We start from the raw sequence: 22,646 nt of genomic DNA on the forward strand, positions 1-22,646 counted from the left end.
AATGTACTTATTAAAATTAGACGTAATGCTGTTAATTATGTCCCTGACACCACAGACATTAACATGTTACAGAGCAGTGCAGTAGAATTGGCCAAATTTACTTATTCGCTGCTCTGCAACCATCACAACATAGACTTCTGTTCCACTCCCCCCCCACATCAGGGATGTCAAACTCAAATACACAGAGGGCCAGAATTAAAACCTTGGACAGAGTCGCGGGCCAACCTTGATATTTATTAAAATATGTCAAAATTTAGGAAGTTTTTCCATATCAAATATAATGAACTTTTTCATATGGAAACAAACTTAAACAGGTTGTCCCACTAACAAAGTACATTTTAGTTAATAGATCTTAGAATAAAATATTGGACTAATATAATATGCTATGTAAGAGCAGTAAAAAGCATATGGCCCAATTTAAATATGTAATAACAAAGGATAAAAAACCTTGAATAATACAGATAAAGTATGTTGCCAAAAAAAAGTACCCCCAAACACAGTATGATACCTCCACATGACATGATGACCCTATTCTAACCCCCCTCCGTCATTCACCCTGACAAAGAATGGTGACCCCATCACAGTATGATTCTCCAACTGTAATCCCCACACAGCCCTCCATACATTATAATGGCCTCAAAAAGTGCTTCATACAGTATAAAGGGCCCCCCATAGTCCACCATACAGAATAATGGGCCCCACATAGTGCTCCATACAGTATAATAGGCCCCATATTTTAAAAAATAACTACTCACATCTGCCCATTCCCCTCATGGTGTGTTCAGATCCTCTGATCTTGGTACAGTGGGCACGTTGTTATGATGTCATCGCTCCCTCTGAGCTGAGAAGTCAGAAGCAGAGGGAGAATAATGTGAGAGGGAACGTCAGCTGATGCTTCCTCCTCCACCGTTGCTTTCAATTGTATTGGCATCCAGGATGCCAATATAGTTGAAAGTGTGATGCCGAGAGAAGGACCAGCCTGGCATCGCGGGCCAAATATACTCACCATGCGGCCAGACTTGGCCCGTGGGCCAGAGTTTGACATATGTGCCCCACATAAACTCTTCTGAGAACACTCTCCCTCTTCTAATTGGAATGGTCACTTTCTGGCTGGGGTCACATGGCCATCGGTTCCCTCATGACACTTGGATCAAACTCTGTCAGACATTTGAATGTCATCTTACTGTGCTGTGATTGTCACATCACAGGTGTGGAGAAGACTGAGAACCTAATTTCTCCATGTTCTCCATTGTCTGCGTCAGCGGTAATTGGACTTCACTGTGATGATATTGACTTGTATGAGTGTGTGTGATCCAATTATCGGATGCACCCGCAGCATCATGCGATTGTTTTCCCATGCCAAATCAGTGCAGATCTGCACTGCCCCATAGTATAACATTGGGCAGAGTACTATCCGATAACGCATCAGATAGCACTCGGCCATGTTATACGTTCATGTGAGCGCGCGCTCTGAGCCAGAAGAAACAATCTCCTAGCTCCGTAGTAGAAGTAACGTCATTATTGCAGCCAATCAGTGGTTAATAATGGACTTCAGAAATCACCTGATGCCCCCTACCCTGCTTTCAAAAGAGGAAGCCAGAAGACCAGTGGAGGTCATCGATAGCAGTACTGAGGAGCAACGGGGTCTGGTAGGTATGTGTTTTTTGGGGGTTTTATTTTTGTTTGTTGTTTTTTTATATTCATGTAATCATGGACCATGGGCCCAGTTTACAGCCATTTAAAGTAGTGGACATATTTTTTTTCTTAGAAAAATGCATACTTTCTTTACTAAAACTAATTTCTGTAATTGAGTAAATATAAAAATTTGTCACCGTTTGCCTTCTACAGCCTCTGTGTTGCACTGTCTATTGCTGGCTGCAGAATGATTTATCTGAGAATCTGTCAGTGAGCTCATTCTGATGGTCTAATTGGGAGAGTTTCTAACAGTTTTATCAGTTTCAGATTTTTTAGCTCCTCCCAGCTGATTTATGCCACAAAACACATCAAACATAAATGTGTGGAGCTTGCACAAGCCAAATGCTACAAAAAATGTTTTATGAAACTGAACTACAAAAATGATTTTTAGCCCTAAAAGCGTGCCTCTAAGCTTAAAAATCAAATTGTCCCCAGAGGTGAACAACCCCACATAAAGATCAGAAATCTATACCAGCATTCTGCATTAAAGAATAATCGTTGTTTTAATTTTTATTTCAGAAATCAATAGTACACATAAAAATAAGAAACTCTGAGACAAATCTGCTTCTTTCTCCTCCTGGACTGATCTTTCACTTTTCAGTTCATTTCATTTTCCCATTACTGAGATAGGCAGTTGGTGTTTTTCAAATTCTATTGAGAAAGGAGGGGCAAGGAGAGAGGAGCTAGAGGCAGACACAGACATTCTGCTGCAAGTTCTCCTGAACCGTCAGTTACAGTTCTCCATGGAACTTTACAAGCACCAACTGTCATCTCCTATCTCAGTAATGGAGAAATGGGAATTTTGAGAAAGATCAGTCCAGGAGAAGAATGAAAGCAGATTTTTATTATAAGATATATTATAAAGTTTGTTATTTTCACATGTACTATCTATTATTATTATGCATTGCTTATATGGTGGCTTGCAAAAGTATTCACCACCCTTGGCATTCCGGAATTTCATGTTTGTTTGTTTTTTTGAGGGTTTCCATCAGTTCATGTAAAGAAAATGCCTACAACTGTGAACATTTGGTTTTCTTTTTTTGGTGAAGCAAACAACAAATAAGACTAAATAACTGAAAACCCCAGTGTGCATAACTATCCCCCCCCCTAAAGTCAGTACTTTGTAGAGCCTCCTTTTGCAGCAATTACAGCTGCAAGTTGCTTTCGATAAGTCTATGAGCTTTCCACATCTTGCCACTGTTATTTTTGTCCATTTTTCAAGGTAAAACTGAAAAAGTTAGATGGTTTCCTCTGGTGAACAGCAATCTTCAAGTCTGACCACAGATTCTCAATTGGATTAAGGTCTGGGCTTTGACTAGGCCACTCCAAAACATTTACACATTTCCCCTTAATCCACTCGAGTGTTGTTTAGTAGTATGCTTTGGGTCATTGTCTTGTTGGAAGATGAACCTCTGTCCCAGTCTCAAATCACTGACAGACTGAAACAGGTTTTTCTCAAGAATATCCCTGTATTCCATACAATCCATCTTCCCCTCGTCCCCTCGACTTGGACCATTTTCCCTTTCACTGCTGCCAAAAAACATCCCCCCAGCCAATGTTGGATTGGCACCACACATAGTTTTTATCTTTGTGGCCAAAAAGTTAAATGTTGGTCTCATCTGAGCACAGCACCTTCCTCCATACTTTTGGGGAGTCTCCCACATGTCTTTTGGCAAACTCAAAAAGAGCCTTACAATTTTTGTGTGTAAGTAAAGGCTTTTTTCTGCCCACTCTTTCATATAGGCCACCCCTATGGAGTGTACAGCTTATTGTGGTCGTATGGACAGATACTCCAGTCTCTTCTTGGGAACTCTGCAGATCCTTCCCAGTTACCTTTGGTCTCTGTGCTGCCTCTCTGATTAATGCCCTCCTTGCCCGGGCTGAGAGTTTTGATGGGCGATCCTCTTTTGGCTGGTTTGTTGTGATATCATGTTCTTTCCATTTGATGATAATGGATTTGATGGTGCTCCGGGTATCATCAGAGATCGGGATATTTTTTTTCAGAACCCAACCTTGACTTGTACTTCTCAACACCTTGGTCCCTGACTTGTTTGTAGATCTCCTTGGTCTGCATGGTGTTGTTTGGTTAGTGGTGTCTCTTGCTTAATGGTGTTGCAGCCTCTGTGGCCTTTCAGAAAAGGTATGTATATATTGACAGACCATGGGACACTTAGATTGCACACAAGGGGACTTCCGTTCACCAAGCATGTGACTTATGAAGGGAATTTCTTGCACCAGAAATTTCCAGCAAAAGGGGTGAATTTATATGTACATGCCAATTTTTTAGTTATTTGATCCCATAAATTTAATTTATGCCTATATTATTCTCACTTCACCAACTTAGACTATTTAGTGCTGATGCATCAAGGGGGTGAATACTTTTGCAAGCCACTGTATAGCGTTATCAGATTCCATAGTGCTTTACAGACATTATCAGCACTGTCCCCACTCACAATCTACATTCCCTATCAGTATGTCTTTGGAGTGTGGGAGGAAACCGGAGAACATGGAGGAAACCCACACAAACACAAGGAGAACATACAAACTCCTTGCAGATGCTGTCCTGTCTGGGATTTTTAACCCAGGACCCCAGCACTACAAGGCTGCAGTGCTAACCACTAAGACCTTGCTGCCCACTATTGATTTATGGGGAAAAAAAAAACAATTATAAAGTTGGGTACTCCCTTAATGATGGAATTTATATCTCGTAAAAAATGATCTGCAAATATTTAGCACTCTAGCTTTGTTCATTTACAGTTTTTCTCACTATTTGTGACCAAATTATGGATGCTGTTATCATTGGTTTATATGAAATATTTGCATATCACTAGCGCCATCTAGTGTCCTTGTGAAAAAATACATTACAGTATGACATGCAATATGTAGTGTGTTTTAAAGTGTCCGTTTTTCACAACTATTACATGCAGAATCAACTTTTCCATAGAAAGGTTTTTTTTTAATTTATAAAGGTCTTGGAGTTAGACATTTACCACTGTTTGGGTAAGGATATGTATTATTTGGTGAGCCTTTTTCTCACTTCCTTTTGGAATCATTGTCTGCATGCAGTGAAATACTACACCATAGACTGGCTGGGATCTCTTTCTTTATTTCTGCACCAGTTTCCTTTGGATCTCTCAGATGCATTATCTGCTGATAGTTTATGATATTTTCTCTTACATTCATAATATCATCTACAGATATTATCCAGCGGTAATACATTTACTAATGTCTACATCAATCAGATGCCCTAAACGGTAGAGCCTAGTATTCATAATTTTGTGAGTACAACCATGACATCTTAATTAATAACATCATACTATGCATTCCAACATCGTATCAAAATCCTAAAAGTATTGTAATAAAAATTATATAACAGTAGTGTTACAGTACTAATCGTACTTGTATCATAATGTTGGGAATGACAAAGACATAATTCTCTCAACACATATTAAAGTGGTTGGCCACTATTAACATCACAATTGGGTACATGATGTTGTAGCACTTACTAGTATACAGTGTAAGTATTATACTTGTTAGTGAAGTCTTCCTGGCATACTGCACAGCTCTCCTGTTCTCAAAATGACAATCATGTACCCAATACATTTGTTAAAATTAAGTGGCCAACTCCTTTAATTATATGACAACATCATTATCATCATACTGTGGAGTCTGACCATACCCAAATATATTAAAAATCCTATAATCACAACACTGCCCTCCAAATGGCAGCAGTGGTATAACAATCTTCACAATATGATGCTGCCTGCTTACGGCCATATAATTGGGATGCCAATCACAACACAATTCTCGGCCTGGCCAGTGACTCTTCCAAACCGAGGTTGGAAAGTCTGACGGCCAGTCCGGGGATTGTGTTGCGATCCTCATCTGAGTTATACGGCCGTAAGTTGTAGCTTGTTTCAGCACAACTTATTAGGAAAAACAAGTTTGTAACTTGTAGCTTGATAATAGCAGAGACACAAACAGAACCTTGCAGTGCATTATTATCAGAGACAAACGTGTAATCAACTCCTAGAACATTGGAGAGAAGTTGGTAATCTGGAATCTTGATAGCAGAGTGTGGACAACACCCACAGATACTGGGCTGGACTTGGAAGTAAATGCTGGAAGTTTCATGGAAGTCGGGAGTAGTAATAAGTATATACCTGGCTGGAGCTGAGCCAAGTGGAAGGTGGAGCTAACGCCTGACAAACACATTGTTGCTGAACTATGCTTTCTCAATACTCAAGCAGTGGGCTCCTGCCTGAGTAAGCCTTTCAAGGTCTAGGGTGATAACATCAGTGGTGCTTGATGGGCTACCACAATAACCTGGCGCAGACTAGCAAAGAGGGAGACAGCCATAGGGGAAGGAAGCAAGACCCGGCACTGGAACTGGGACACGTGAGTACAACATGATTCCCACTGAGCTACAGTTATTGTGATGACATTTGGCTTTTTTTGATCAGAGAAAAAGATCAATAAAAACTTGATGTATCTTGGAGAATCGATGGATAAATATAAATTCTGCTCTTTACCAGATTTACTGAAGGCATTGCTATCTAACACACAATTGTCAGAGAGCTACGGTGATGGACATTGTTCGTTAGTGAGGATTACACTGATAGACATGTGTAAGATGTGAAGGGCTGTTGTTTTCCCACACCCTGGCACCCCACAAGTAAATAATGTCCCGTCTGTCGTGTGGTCTGTGTATAGTGGACTCCGCTTGCTCCACAATTCCGGATCTGGATGCAACCACACAGTCAACAGCAGACATTTTGTCCTTTTTAAACAGTTCATCTTTACTCTGCAGATCAAGTTCAGTTTTAGTCACAGATACAGCACAATATGTCAAAGCGGTAACGGTTTCGTCAGCCTGCGCTATCCCTCTGTTTGCTAGCAAATCTAGCCCTTGGGATGTTCCGCCCGGTTTTGCAGCTATCCAGAATCCCAACCCAATTTCCTCTTGTGGCTTCCCATCTGGCTTCCCCATAGAGGAAGAGAGTAAGGTAGGCTCCTTCATACCTAATTCAGGCCATAGGCCCCGGACGTCCCGGGATGGACCACAGAAATTTGTTGTGGCCGTTCTCATGCTGCTCTCTCTCTTTGTCTGCCTCTCCCATGCTTTTCAGCTCTCCGGCTGTTAACTTCTGCTTCAATAATTTTTATCTGATTTAATCAACACTTGTCATTATCTCTACATCTATCTCTATCTGCCCTAACCAGAAAATACTTCCATTTATATCTACTCCTACCCCTCCAAACTGGGGTGAGTTCCCGAAAGCTTAACTGTTTCTATACTAACTCTGTTTAACTTCCTGAACTAATGTACTCTCCACTGCACTTCCCAATCCTATCTGTATTAACTATTTCCTGATCCTATTCCTATACTGTCCCTATCTTAATACATTCACATATAAAATAGTCATAAAACAATACACATTATATTATTTACATTATTATGCATAAACCGTTCAATACACTTAAAATACACAAAAACGCGCCCGTTTTAGTAAGGAGGGAAGCAAAGCTTCCTTGTCCCAGACACACCCTTAAAAATGTATTCCAGATTTTCATCCATAAATTTTCAAACCATGGTGTAGAAATGGGCCTTCACATTAATAATGATGATCAATACAACATTGGCATCAATGTCTATGATAATGCTGGTATCATATTGCTGAAAATGCTATCATTGGCATCATAAGCATGAGGATACAATCATGCCATTGACCATACTAACTTTGATATCAGATTAATGACCTAACTGACAATGAAATCATAGGGACCAATTCATCAAAGCTTTTACACTAGAAAACTGGGATAAAAACCTTGGCGTTTTCACGTCAGTTTGAAGCAGCGGTGCGGAAATGGATGGAACTGTGGAATGGACGAGGTGTGACCACATAGGTCCAATCCAGAGAGAAGATGCATCAAATTCATTTAGTAATGTGTGCCTCTTAATTAATTTGGCACATTGAACTTCAATGAGCCCTTTATTAAAACTTGTATGCACTATGCCACTCTTAATGAATATGCCCCTCAGTGTCTGTAGGACTGCTCATGCCAACACTGAAACTGTACCACTAACAATGATGTCATTGACTTCATAATAGTGACCATGGCAACTCCAACTGTCACACACTGCCATGCGATGACATCATTATTGTAATAATGCCATAACCGACTTTATATTGCTGACTTTGGCAACGCTGACATCACAATGTTAACCGTGTCACCATTGACATCTTTGTGAGTCTGACCTAGTAACTGGTAAAATTACAGAAACTAATATCTTTCTGCTCATAATAATACCCTAGTTTCATAAAGTTGACCTAACGACATAATAATATTTCCTTGTTATAATGATTTATAGACATAGATGCCTGGACATAAATTTAAAGCAGCTTTCCCACAATTAATATTTATCATCATCCACGTGAAAATTTTCTGGGTTGAAAAATTCTACTCCATAAATTATAATAGATTGCTAACAGATATTGATAAGTATGTGCATTTCTTGCTCTATAAAATAACATGATTTAAAGGGTTAGTATGGTACCTAAATGTCCTTTTAAAAATATCTATCTTTACATCTTAACCACTTTTGTAATTAGATTTATTATAAAATATCCTATGCTTCTCCCTATCTAGCTAATCCCTAAATGTGTTTCTTTTAACTTCACTTCCTGTGATGTTTCTTTTGAGAGGAGTCTCAAGACACGTCACAGTAGGCTGGGGCAGCACTTACTTCCCTACAGTGTCTATCTTTCCTCCTTAAATAGACATCATCAGGGAGTTGCGCTAAGATTATTTACTACATTTTCTTACATCGCCACCCACAGAAGATATCCTGAGTCCATTGTAATAGAATCTGTGGGAGATGTGAGCGCAGTGCTGGCACTCTACATCTATCTCTGCCTCCGCTGCCCCTACCTGTGAAAGAAGACGTCTTGAGGGAGTGGAGATAAAAGCAGTAAGTTTCACCAGTGCCGTCTTACAGCTTCTAGCACTGCCCTCAAATGAATCATCATCAGTGTGTGACCCTGGTGTAATTCACTTAGCTTTTATCACCGCCCCTGATGATGATTCTTTTGAGGGTGGTGCTAGAAATTGTAGGGTGGCGCTGGTGTAACTCACTGCTTCTATCTCCATCCCATAATGATGTCTTGTTTGACAGTTAGAAGCAGCAGTGGCAGAGATAGAAGCAGAGTGCCAGCGCTGCAATCACCTCTCCCACAAATTCTATCACCATGACCATGGATCCAGGACATTTTCAGAGGGAGGAAATGCAAGAAACTGTAATAAGTCACTGCAGCGCTGCTCCCAGTTGACATCCTGTTCCAGAAAGGGAAATAGATGCTACAGGGAAGTGAGTACAGCACCAGCCTCCTGTGACATTCCATTTGAGACTAAACACAAATGAAATGTCACAGGAAGTAAAGTAAAATAAATACATTTAGGGATTAGCTGGATAGAGAGAAGTGTAGAATATTTTATGTGAAGCTAATTGAAAAAGTGGTTAGATTGTAAAGATAAATAGAAAGGACATTTTAGGTACCGGACTACCCCTTTAAACATATAATATATTATCTGTGTGAAGTCTTGTATCAGGTTAGTAGACAAGCATCGTCTTGAGAGTGGACAATCTCAATAAATGCAGGTCAGTTACTGTGCCAAACCTCTTGGGTCCTGATATAAAAAATTCAATCTCAATTTTAAATTGTTTCTTAGCTGGAAAGATACTTTACTTACCTGCTTTGTTCTACAGATTATTAGAGGCTGTTGAATAAGGTACTGTACTATCAGCTAACATTTTCACGGAGTTTGTGGCTAGTGTTCATCCATCCCAGGATATTTTTTACTAGAACTAAAGTTTTTCCACATTGTGACACATATAACATCTTGATAAGGTCATTATCAGCAAGGGGAAGGAGAGTTTGTAAGAAAACTTTTTATTTTATGTGCAGTCTTTGTTTTCCAAAATATCGACCGGCCATAAAGTTTCCAACCAATTTTCTAATGTATCTAAAATTAAAATCAAGCAAGTTTCCAATATTTCATTGCTTAAAAATCACTTATTGTATTTTGTCACCAGCTCCTATGTAGATGCATGTGACTCCACTATAGCAGACTACAAATAAACCCTATGTAGCCATATAGCCTGATCCTTTAGAGATATTGCCACCCATGTATCCGAGCTCATGTGCTATATGGTGATAATTTTAGTCTTTGTATAGTGGGTTTTGCTCAGTAACTATATAGCGGTATTATTCGATTGTCTAGTTTTATAGTGTCATTATTGGTAATATTGTTTTTTGTATAGTGTGTTTTTGCTCAGTAACAGTATTGCGGTGATATTTATCATTGTGGTAATGTTTGGTTCTAGTATAGTGGGAACATTGTTATATTATAACAATCACTGTATAGTTATGATATAACAATGTATAAATGTAGAGACATATACATTAGGATTTGCACCCCTCATCTTTTAAGACCGCAGTCATGGCCTTGAACATGTGACTGCAGGATAAATCTACCGCATATAGTATAAAAACTAGCTCCCCCACTCTTCAGTGCATGTGACTGTATGGAAGCACAAAACCTCCCACTGCTAAATATGTTCTCATGTACAACAGAGAACTAAATGGTCGAGTTTACAGGTCTTTAGAGTTAAAATCCATTATTCCTGGTTGGAATCTAATTAGAATATAATAACATAGCACAAAAAGAATAACCAACCATGTTGCTCTGCATTATTGTATTGTAATCATATCCCAATGTAGAATATTGGATTTTAACTCTAAAAATTAACCTGTGAGCAAAACCACTTTTTTTAGGATAAGATTACGCAGGTTGTTAGTAATCTGTTATCGTAGAGATACATAGGTTTCCATAGGAGCTTAATACACAGAACAGTAAGACGTGTTTAATTAAGACTACAGTGTATGCAAAAAATTTTTTAAATGTTTCATGTTAGATGCAATGAAACAATAAAAAAAAGGTTGCAAAGATGGACCTTCCCTTTAAAATGAATCTGTCAGCAGGGTTTTTGCCAGTCTAATATGTAATCAGCATAATGTAGAGACAAAGACCCTGATTCCAGTGATGTGTCACTGACTGGGCTAACTGCTGTAGTTTTGATAAAACCATTATTTAATCAGCAGGAGAATATCACTAGAGGACTAGTAAACCTGCTGCCTAGTCCTCCATATTCATGAGCTCTGTATAACCCCACCCACGCCACTAATTGTCAGCTTTCTGCCTATGCAAAGTGTACACATAAAGAAGCCAATCAGTGGTGTGGGCGTGGTTGTACTGACAGCTAGCAGCCCAACACGTGATACATCGCTATAATCAGGGTCTCCCCTTCTTCATCATGCTGCTCTCAGATGGGGTAACAAAAGCCCGGTGAAAGATTCCATTTAAGCTATAGTCTTTGACTTTTCATCAAATATTCAGCTATTCATCGCTTTTGACTTACCATAAAGTTCAATTCCAGAAGTCATTCATCACATTAGGCACAGATCAAAGTGTACTACAGCATAGGGAGCAGTAATTAACAGCATGTCATTCTTTTAGATCTAATGCTGGATGATACAATGTTGGAGCACTCAGCCAGTCCATCACAAGGTACTGGCAGATCTGGTGTATTGTCCCAGCACGGTGACTTTGTCGTGTAACTAATTGCTGTCTGATGTCAGACGTCCACTAAGCTGTGTGTGAAGTCTTGTTTGTTATCTCATGGCTCACACATTTCATCTTGGTGTTAAAATTCACAAGCGTCATCGCACAAGAGACACAACATACTTTAACGTTCCACATGGAAATGTCTGACATAAAAAAAGAACACTTTAATAATCAGCTAAAAATAGAGAGTGCCTGGTAACTGATGGCACCAATCTGTTTAATTATTCGATTGATAATGCATGAAGCTACAGACAATCCATTTTATTGAACTGGTACTAATTCCCTTGCAAAGAAGCAACTAGTGTGTCCTTCGGGAAAATGAATGCAAATTAGCTCTCCGAGAGTATTTACCTTTAGGTGGCACTAGAGAGATAGTTTCTACCTTCTGAAGATGATCTGTTTTCATATTGTATTGTTTGTTGTCATTACCATGAGATTGGTTGTTGTGGTTCGTACATAGCATGTTGTTAATGTTGCTGTCACCAGTAAAGAACGGCCATCAAGGGCAAAAAGGAATGAATTGCATTGCTACGTCTATGTAAAATGAGTGGGAAAAAGTGGTGGCATGTTAACACATGTCATTTTAATATGGCAATACTGTATTTATAAGCTGCCATAAGCTTATAAGCTGCTTAGTTTGGAGACTACACTACTAGGAATGGGGTGTGTCACAGACTACTAAAGCGCGCTGTGCATAACATAGTCTTAGTACCTGACTTCCATTTAAAAGAAATGTAGAAAGAAATAAAAAATGGAGGAACCATGTCAGAAAAAAAATAAAAGGACTTCACTTGCAAGGGCGGCGCTGGCCGGATTTTCCCCTTATAATGTGCACTGACAGTGCACTCTTGCCAGCTCATCACTTCTCATCAGAGCTGGCGATGGAGCGCACTGTCACTGTGCTCTGAGAAAAACATTGCACAGCGACAAGATCCTATGGAGCATATGTTGGAATTGACAACCGACGCATGCTCAGTAGAACAGGAACTAACCCTACTCCTGAAACGGATGTCACTGATGACGCTTTGTTTCATGGAGGGGTCAGCGCCGACAGCAGTGACCGCAGCCTCTGCTACCTGAACTCACTGGGGTTCTCAAACGAGGCATCATCAAACAGGAAGTAGGTTAAAAAAAAAAAAAAAAAAAAAAGCAGCTAGATAGCAAAGTGAGGGAACAATAAGAACTGTTTAATTAAAGTATATTAGATAAGAGATTAGATTATGGCATTAAATATATAGATATTTAGGATTAAAATAAATGTTAATATCAGACCACCCCTTTAAGAGCCACATTCAGTTCTGATGGTTTTGAGCCACATCCAGAACCCCCTGAGTAGTGACATCCTGACACCCCACATTAGTTACACCCATATGCCCACCTCCCTTGTAGGTAGTATTCTTACATCTAAGAGTTCCCACCTTGCCCCCAATCAGTGTGGCAGGAGTGCCTGATACAAGAACACCATCACATCCAGCTACAAGCAACCCTCTACCTGGCAATATAATCCTTTCTCCAGCTTTAAATATTAACCTATTACCCCAGTGGCCAGTATATGTGCATCTTGATCTGCTCTTATATACAGAGCTTACAAAAGTCACCATCTGGCCACGGGATCTTCATAGCTGCTGGCTAGACTTGATACGAATGCACCAAGCTGGCAGCCAGCTGCTAGCCATAATTTTGGTACCCCTGTTCTGTAGTCTGCTATTATTAATCCAACAGTGCACTCTGGTACAACTTCTGCTCAGTTTTATTACTTTATATCCAGAAGAAATTCCATTAAATAAATAAGTAAAATGAGCCCAACTGGTCAGATGAATATATGAAAAAAACAGTCTTCATTTTAGAGTAATCCTGAATTTAGAACATTATATAGTATTTTAAGATAAAGAATGTAAAACATAACAACTATTGAGAGAAACAATCACTTTTGTATTTTGCATTTAGAATTGAGGATACATAATATGTGCGATTCCTATTCTTGGACCAAATGGACAACCATGAAATTTACAAATTGGTCACCAGGATGTGGACAAGACATATAGTGAAATATTATAAAACTAGTTCTTAGATCAGTGCTATCCTGTATGAAATTGTTAAATCCATAAAATGTAGTAATTTCATCAGATGTCCAGTGATTCACAGTAATGGGATATCTTGAATACCAGCTATCATTACAGCAGAACTATACAGACGTCTAGACACAGCAACGCTCTAAAACTTGCCAGCTCAAGAGATGGTGTAATGGAATGATTCCCGAAAGAAGACAACAGAATTATTTTGCTAATTTCATACTACACATTTTTTTATAGTGGCACACCAAGAAATTACTATGGAAGCAAGGATAGGATAAGGCTTGGCACTACTTTGTGTCTCTTGCTTTTTGACACAGTCCTATTTTTTTCCTGCAGCTACCATTAGGGAAAGCATAATGCATAACGTTGCCAACATAAAAGTAAAAGGAATGTCTTCCCCCTTAGCGATGGCTGTAGGCAGCCAGAGTTTCTTCATTTATTTCTATGACCTAATGAAATCAGGCAATTTGGAGCTCTATGTGTTAAGAAATTCTGAACAGTATTAACTTTAATACAAATGTAATACATTTGTCAGAGCCCTAAGTAGAGGGAGGGGGTCAATTTTGAGTTTGGCTCTGGGGTCCTATGATTTTTGTCTATATCCTGCTGGCAAATGGAGCAAATTTTTTTAAAATCCGGTTGGCAAAAACAGTTAATTGCATTGTTTGCCTTTTACATAACATATACTAAGCTTCTTCCTTTTGACATATAGATTAGTATGACAAATCAGAGGAAAATTGATGGGAAACAGCCCTGGTATTTTTGTCATTTCCATTTTGTATACTTACTGATGGAACTGTTTGGTAGATTTTTTTTATTACTGCAGGAGGATATATTGAAAGATTATAGGTTATAAACAGAATTCTTAGCCATCAGCAATGTAATACACTTAAAGAGGACCTATCACTTGCTTAAAAAAAATATTCAAGTTAAATACCTTGTTAAAAAAATCCCTGAGCTCTGGTGATTCTGCTGGTTTTTTTTTCCATTTTACGCTGTCACTCCATTGAAGAGATATTCACATTTATTGTTTTGGAGCGGAGTATGTGAAATTTCTGCTTATAGTTCAACTGGTTGTTTCTTCACAGTCTTCTCTGGGGTCGTTCATTCGCTTTTACTCATCCTTCCCAGATGCTGCCAATCACAGCTCGACAGCGTCTGACATCCCTAGACTACTAGATCAGCTGCGATTGGGGTTGGGATGAATATGATTGGGGCGAAGGCGCACACCAACAGAGGAGACGCTAAAGAAGCTCCCAGTTGTTGCACTACAAGCAGAGATTTCACATAGAGCTCCTAATGTAACAAATGTGAATATCTCGTCAATTGAGCGACGCAGTAGAAAAACTAAAAGAAAAAGGCAGAATCAGAGTAGCTCAGAGATTTTTACAAGGTGTTTAGCTCAATTTTGTTGAGCAAGTGACAGGTCCTGTTTAAGAACATTTGGTCTGTTATTGAGCCCTTTATTTTCTTATGATAATATTCTTCACTGTTATTAGTTGCATCACTCTGAAGCAATCACATTATTGATATGAATAATTACATGATTATTTTCAAATAGAATAAGCATACATGTGAGCCCCTTGCTTGCTCTGTACATGATTGCTTCAAACAACAACTGATTGATCCATTTTTGCTAAACAGACTGCTGATCACACAACGAACATTAAAAATGCTTGATGGTCAGGTAAAATGATCTTTTGTACTGCCCAAATGACTATGCTCACTGAGTGATGTATTACAGTTTGTTCAGTGTGTATGGTTTACTTCAGTCTACTTGTATAAACAGGCTACTAAACGACCGCCGATCAACAAAGAAGGAGCTGTTCAGAGGTGATTTAGTGCCTTGGAGGACATTAACTCTAAACTATATATGTTGAGATGGAGACCAGGATTCGGCGCTGTCTTTGCCGTCACATTGAATCAAGAAAAGTGTCCCTCAGATGGATTCGATAGACATGATTTATACCAATAAAAACCGTAAAACAAATAATTTACACAACGCGTTTCGGCTGATTACAGCCTTCTTCCTGGTTCCTGGTCTCCATCTCGGCTTCCACACTGTGGGAAACTCCTGTTCTTATCGGGAACAGCTATAGTCCATTGCATTCAAACCTAAGCCAAAGCGTGACTTGTGCCTCATATTGCACAACCACATCAGGTAAGCAAGTTTCTTATACAACTCACTTCTTACAGTTTGATCCACGCTCAGATAGCGCCACGTCTTTTTTCTCTTTTAGAATCTTCCATATAATTGCAAACTATATATCTTGTGAAAGATTAGCTGTGTAGCTGCAGGAAAAATGGGACCAGTGCAGTCAGAGACAGGAACAAAGCAGAAAATAAACCCTTGCTCGGCTGATTACTAGTTAGCCATTAGCTTCCCCGACTATACTGTTGGCTTTCAGCAATCAAAAAAGAAACAAATAGGATGTGTATTACCTAACACTAATAGCACCAATGCAGACCATCAGTGATCAATAACAGAGTATCTTGGTCAGACACCTTCTGCTTCCCCAGTTAAAGTGCACACACTGAACTCATTACCTAATCCAGTAATGAACCATTCCAACCACTTGAATGATGGGCCTAGGTGCCAAACCTACATATCATTCTATAAAAAAATAGGCAAAGTATAATTTACTAGGGTATCCAGTTTTCCTGGATTTCTTGTACCTCACCTAGCTTTTCTGGATAAGATAGATATATAATATAGATCTATATATATGTATATATATATATATATATACACTGTATAAACTTTATTATGCAAAGGTTCATACCTCACAAACGAAACGTTGCCACTGCCATTATGGGCTAATAAACCACTGTTTTTTTGCCATATTGCTTGGTGTGCTGCCTCCATTTGTTACTTTAAATCTATACATATATATATATATTATATATACTGTATGTATATATACAACTCATGCCTTGGGGAAATATAGCAATCGTCCTTGCACTATCTCACACAGCGTACTAGTAACATGCACACATCTACAGAAAAACCCAATAAAAACAGCATAGGTAGCAAGGATTATATAACCGCTAGGAAAACGTTGATAGTACATCGCTATGTGGTGCTCCATAAATTGGAGTTTTGTATTTTTGTTAATCCAGCAGTGACTCAGGAAAGGGAACAAATACTGTCAATCTGTGGACTCATACTGAGCTGCTAATGAACAAAATATAGCCTAGCTGTCGAATAGTCAGAAACCAATATGTATGCAAATGTGTGTTTTTTCAACGTTTTTACTGATCAATTGTGTTTTGAATGAAACAGGAAAGTATAGGATCATGTAAATCCCGGTATTGTGCTCCGATATGAATGTAATGTACAAGTAGATGAGCATCTGCCATTCACTCCATGTAGAATACCTAGGTGCTCTTATAATGATGGCTGGAATTCCTTACCCAACACAACCCATTATGTGGTAAAGTCGTTCTCAGTTTCAGTATTTATGTTCCACTATGTACAATGTATTCCGTGCTTTTCATTCTGTTCTCTGCATTTTCATCTCTTCTTCTACAAGTTCTTCCATAGGATGTTCGTAAGTTTTGTGTTTGGGACAAGTCCTTTTGTTGAAGTTTTTATCTGTACTCACGTTTTGTCATCTGTACAGTGAATTCTGAATCTGTAATGTGATTTGGATATTTCTATGTGCAAAGTAGATGATGTCTACACTAGTGACCTGGGACAGATTTTAAAAAATATTAGCAATTATAAAAAATCTGACATATGTGTTACATTTAATTGTGTATGAAGTTTTGCAATTTTTTTATTTCTCTTATGTTTATGCATTAGTTATCTGATCTAAAGCATGGCAACTGCAAGTGCATGGGGTGCATGCATGACTGGGAGAAGGCATACATGGCTAGAGGTCTCAGAAATGACTTGTTTTGTTATAAAGAACACATTGCCCAGGAGTCCTAATTGAATGCAGTATGTGTTTGCCTTATTTGTAGAAGCCCAGTGCAAGCCTTATTATTCAGAGTACTCCCATGCACGTCTTCTCATACATCAAATGTGCACAAGTCACTACCTGGATCTGTTTATTACCGGGGTTATTGGACTTAACGTTGTTACTATGGCCATGGAACACTACCAGCAGCCAAAGGTAAAAGAACAAATGGCCTTGGTAAATCATATGGGAAATTCATTTAAATAAGTTACTTAAAGGGTCTGTCTGATCTTTGTTTTTTAGGAGTGCGCTGCTCCCCTTACTACCTGCTTCCTGCTTGCTGGGGACCAGTGTGCTCCTGATGATTGACAGTTCGGACCAGCGGCATTGTCACGCAGCTGGCCTAAACTGTGTACTCTCTGATGACTGAAGCTGGCCAAATCTAGTGATCCAGTCATTTCTGAGGGGCTCCTGCAAGCTGCATGGCAAAGAGCTTGCAAGCACACATTCCTTACCCAGGAGACCGGCCACCACTGATAGATTGAAGAGGTGGCCGGTAACCTAGGAAATGAGCAGTACACTATAGAATTGAAAATCCACTTGCTCTTGAGAGGTAAATTGCAAATTTTCTTGTTTTTACAATCACTTTGCAATTTTACCCATTATAAATGATAATAAAACCCCTCTAAGGGGATGTTTGCCTGTTAAAGACTCCCCACTTGATCATTTAAATCGCATGGCTGATAAGATGATCTGACTTTACTTAACACTATGAGCCACAGTGGAGATCTCTCGCTGTGGAGGACAAAGTTTATATTTAGCATATATCTATACGGTATATGCTAGGAACATGAACGTAAGCACGTAATTTAATGCTACCATCTACATTTTTGATGGTTACTGTAAACACAAGTATCTGTTTGTGTACGGTTTTAAAATTTAAAAAATGGGCATATTTTTACTAAAGTGTTAAAAATATTTTTCCTTCATGACTATATTCAAAAATATATATATATATAGATATATTGAGTATACACTTTGGATGACAGAAAAGCTTGTCATTTTGTCCTTCAAAAAAAGCATATGCAGATACAAAAAAGGGCAAATATAGTGAAAATCATACACTGTTGACTTAAATGTTACCCATTATTGTCAGGGGATGCACCAAGGAATACGTTTGAATACGTTCTTGAAGTGTAAGCATTTGATGTATACTTAGCAGAAAGCATAAACTTGATGTGAATTATTGTGTTATCACAAGCAAGCCGATAAATTGTAAATAAGTACCCATACAGAAAAAAATGGAGTTGGGGGGGGTCTCCAAGCAAATTTAGATTTCCATATACCAGGTTTCAAATTTTAACCCAGTAGAGAGAAATATAACCATGAATAGTATAAAAAAATAACACTTTCGTTAGATACATATTTAAAAGTTACTATTAAAATTAGAAAGGTGCTGACACATGAGGGACACAAATGCCATACTTCGGTATGCGAATATTATACATCTCTGTATCATCACGGAGGATTATTAATAAATTATTCTGAAAGCAATTAATAACTCCTGAATGATCTTTACTGTACAATACATAAACTAGAGCATCATAGATATCATCAAATAAATAACCCCTGTTTATAACCACAAAATTGCTAGCAACCAGAATAAGGAGAGATGATAACAGTTTTACAAGGAGAGCGCTGGATATATCATTGTGTGCTCACTAGTGTTGAGCATTCCGATACTGAAATATCAGGTATCAACCGATATTTGCGGTATCGGAGTTCCGATACTGAGTTCCGATACTTTTAGAATATCGAATACCGGAATCGGAAGTTCCCATAATGCCTGCGCTCTACAGTGTCTCTGAAGGATGACAAGCTGGATGTCAAAATGCATGCTTAAAGTAAAGTGTCATTGTGCTGTCTAGTTATATTGACAAAAGTTATCAATATCAAAAGAAGGTTATTACTTGCTGAATGCTGCCGCTATGAAATGGCGTGAATGGCAGGCTTTGTTCCAGGTGCCCCTGGAAGAAGCTGGGCGAAACGCGCGTCAGGGCAAAGGGACACATCCTGACATCCACGCCATTTCATAGATATTTGTGTCCCTCATGTGTCAGCACCTTTTCTGATTTTAATAGTAATTTTTAGGTATACATCTAATAAAACATTTATATTTTATACTATTCATGGTTATATTTCTCTTCTGGGTTAAAATTTGAAATCTGGTATATGGTAACCTTGATGTGAATTTGGTAATCTTCAAGGGCAATGAGTAGCAATGCAAACCCCAGAAATAATTTTAGAACAAGACATGATTTTTAGACTCATGACTCCTTTACAAAAATGTCAATGCAACTATATATACCATATGTTAAACCAATGGGCCTGGAAAAGTGTCCGTATTCAAAAGTAGGAAAAAAGGACATAATAAACATTATAAATTACATATTACCCCTGACCTGAAGATGTGGACAAGGCCTCAATGCATACATTTCATTATGTTCAAGAATAATGACGTGATCAGGGTGGAACAGCGGTTTAAATGGCCTTATTAGTATTGCTACCAAGGCTTCCTCAGTTAGCAACTCCTTGTCAGCTTTTTCTAAAGCCTGATGGACTTATGGACCTTCCTCTATAAGCTAAACAGGAGCAGCCCTAGGAAGGAGAACTTTCTTTTCTCTTGACCTGCCATTTATCAGGATGGTCAAAATTAGGGTATGTGCACATGGCAACTTATAACATTAATTGAGCACTTTTTCAGGTCTATTCCAGGCGGAATCCAGCTGAAAAAGACGTTATGTGCACATAGCCTGAAATACTACATTTGGCAAAAAGTATGGCATGGTAGCCTATTGTCCCTTAGATTACTGTACCTTAAAGTGGTTTTCCCACGAACAAAAGTTCATTTTAATCAATGGCTATCTGACCATGTACAGAACATGGTCTGATCATACCACAGCTCCTGGGCAGGGGAGGAAGCAAAAGACAATACAGATATTACAGCAGGGGATTGCAGAGGATTCATTTTGTGAGGTAAAATATTACTACGGGACAGGTGATAATATAGTATTTTGAAGAATCCAGAATTGCCGTTGCAACAGTCCTAGTTGTCTTTAAAGGGGTTGTCCACGTTTGGGGACATTTTTTAACTAAATTCATGTATTTTGGGATAAAAAACATTTTTGCAATTGGGTTTCATTAAAAAATGTTGCACTGTTTGCCTTCTGTAGATTCTGTCTTGTGCTGGCTATAGAATGAGTTAGCTGAAAATTCATCACTCTGCCCATTATGACGGTCAGATGGAGAGTTTCTTTAATATTTCTTTTTCTGAGCTCCTCTCAGCTGATTTTTGACCACAGACCACATCAAAGTTGAATGTGCAAGGAGACAAATGTTCTGTAAAGGCCAAAAGTTGCAACATTTGTAAAGAAACCCAATAGCAAAAATGATTTTTAGCCTCAAAAACAAACATTTAAGTTTAAAAATAAATGGCTCCAGAGGTGGACAACCCCTTTAATGTTCAAGTTGCTTCAATGAATGGAGAATCTTAAACCTATTAATAAAAAACAGCATGTTTTGCAAATCTGTATTCACAAGCATTGATGGAAAAGATTTGACTAAAAAGAAGCTAATGTTGATTGTTTTCTTCTAGGTATTGGATGAGGCCCTGAAGATCTGTAACTACATTTTCACCTTAATTTTTGTCCTAGAGTCGGGGTGCAAAATGATTGCATTTGGATTCCGACGTTTTTTTAAAGACAGGTACAAAAATCTTATTTTGAAAGTTACTTCTATAAATTTAGATGGTTTTGTGGTCGACAGGTTTGTGTTTAGCAGATGAAGCAGCTGACAAATTCTAGCGACTGTAATGACCTTCATTCACACTTCTGATTTAGACAGTATTTTACATCAGTACTTATATTTGTAAGGCAAAACCAGGAGAGTAACTCTGTTATTTTACATAGACATTTCCCCAGAAATACTACATATTTTTCAATATGCTCCTTGATCCATAGAAGGTGAAAGAAACACTTTATTGCTTCTCTGTTTAGAGTAGTACTGTTCTACATACAAAAGAATCCTGTTCCATATTATTCACACTGTAGAATAAGGCCTAGTCCTACACATTGTGGTTGTGATTCATCAGAATTCTAGCGTAAACTGCTTTGAAAAATTACTACATTTTATCGCAACTCGTAGTTGCACAAAAATTTGGTGCCTTTTGCCATTTTCATGCCAGTTTCTCCATGCTACCTGTGATCTCCATTGCACTAATATCCTAAGACTAACATCCTTCATAATTTGCACTTCCCTCTTCCTTCTCCAAGACTTTTTTCATGCTGCACCAGTTCTCTTGAATGCACTACCCCTGACAATCCAGATAATTCCCAGTATGCACAGTTTTCAGAGTGCCCTAAGAACACATCTCTTTAGACTCACTAATTTTACTATTCCCTGTTTTCCCTTCCTACACTTCTCCAAAATCTGGTCCTTTCTATCATTTGTTCCCACAAACCTCCATGCATTTGATGGCACTTTGTACCTGGACATAAAATGATACTGTCAGGTGATCAGTTCATGCTGCTTCAATGAACACCCTTATTTATTATACTGATGGCTGGACCGTACAATACAAGCACTTTATTACCTTTTCTGTCACCTCTGTTTCCTCATAGATTGTAATCTCTTATGAGCAGGGCCCTCATTCCTCCTGTGTGATTTGTAGAACTATGCAGTGTCGGACCGGGGTGCCAAGAGCCCACCAGTAACCAACTCCAGGGCCCCACTTTTCAGCTACATGCAAATGTGACATTATCCTTAATCACAAATTTATATAACAATGAGCTGGGTAGATTGTTACATGAATAAGATGCTGCCTATGTCTGTACATAGTGATTCAAGTATATTGTGCCAAGTACTGCTCATATAAGAGGGTGGTGACCCACTCTAGTACAGGGCCCTATCAGAGGATTCTCTGGTTCACCTGTGGGCCAGTCCAAGCCTGGAACTATGTGTTACTCTGTAATGTCTGATATTATTTGTACAGGTACTTTCAAAATTGTAAAGTGCTGCGGAATATGCTGACGCCATATAAATAAACTATAGACTTTTCTCTACTTAACAGCATGTGTGACAAACTTAATACATAGACGGATATTAACTATCCTAAATATGCAAGAATTATTCTCAGATAAACTTTGGTCCCAGATTCAGGATGATACTTTTGTTAAGTGTTTTAGACACCTTTTTCGCCTTATACACTAGAGGACTGGTTTTCATTTGC

The 22,646-nt window shown here is 38.6% G+C and overlaps 1 protein-coding gene across 7 annotated transcripts in view; it reads left to right on the forward strand.

Moving 5' to 3' along the window:
- CACNA1G (calcium voltage-gated channel subunit alpha1 G) overlaps positions 1–22,646 on the forward strand; it is a 464,209-nt gene that overhangs the window by 363,782 nt on the left and 77,781 nt on the right. For 4 of the 7 annotated variants that reach the window (XM_073684087.1, XM_073684094.1, XM_073684089.1 and 1 more), the window contains exons 26-28: positions 11,275–11,325; positions 17,424–17,575; positions 21,015–21,124. In XM_073684087.1, the coding sequence (XP_073540188.1) occupies positions 11,275–11,325; positions 17,424–17,575; positions 21,015–21,124 (313 nt within the window). The remainder of the gene's footprint in view (positions 1–11,274; positions 11,326–17,423; positions 17,576–21,014; positions 21,125–22,646) is intronic. The other 3 variants (XM_073684091.1, XM_073684092.1, XM_073684093.1) reach the window with 1 other exon arrangement.

Source organism: Phyllobates terribilis, unplaced genomic scaffold (genome assembly GCF_046119375.1).
Source record: "Phyllobates terribilis strain yellow unplaced genomic scaffold, ASM4611937v1 Scaffold_5__5_contigs__length_657084704, whole genome shotgun sequence".
Lineage (NCBI taxonomy): Eukaryota > Metazoa > Chordata > Amphibia > Anura > Dendrobatidae > Phyllobates > Phyllobates terribilis.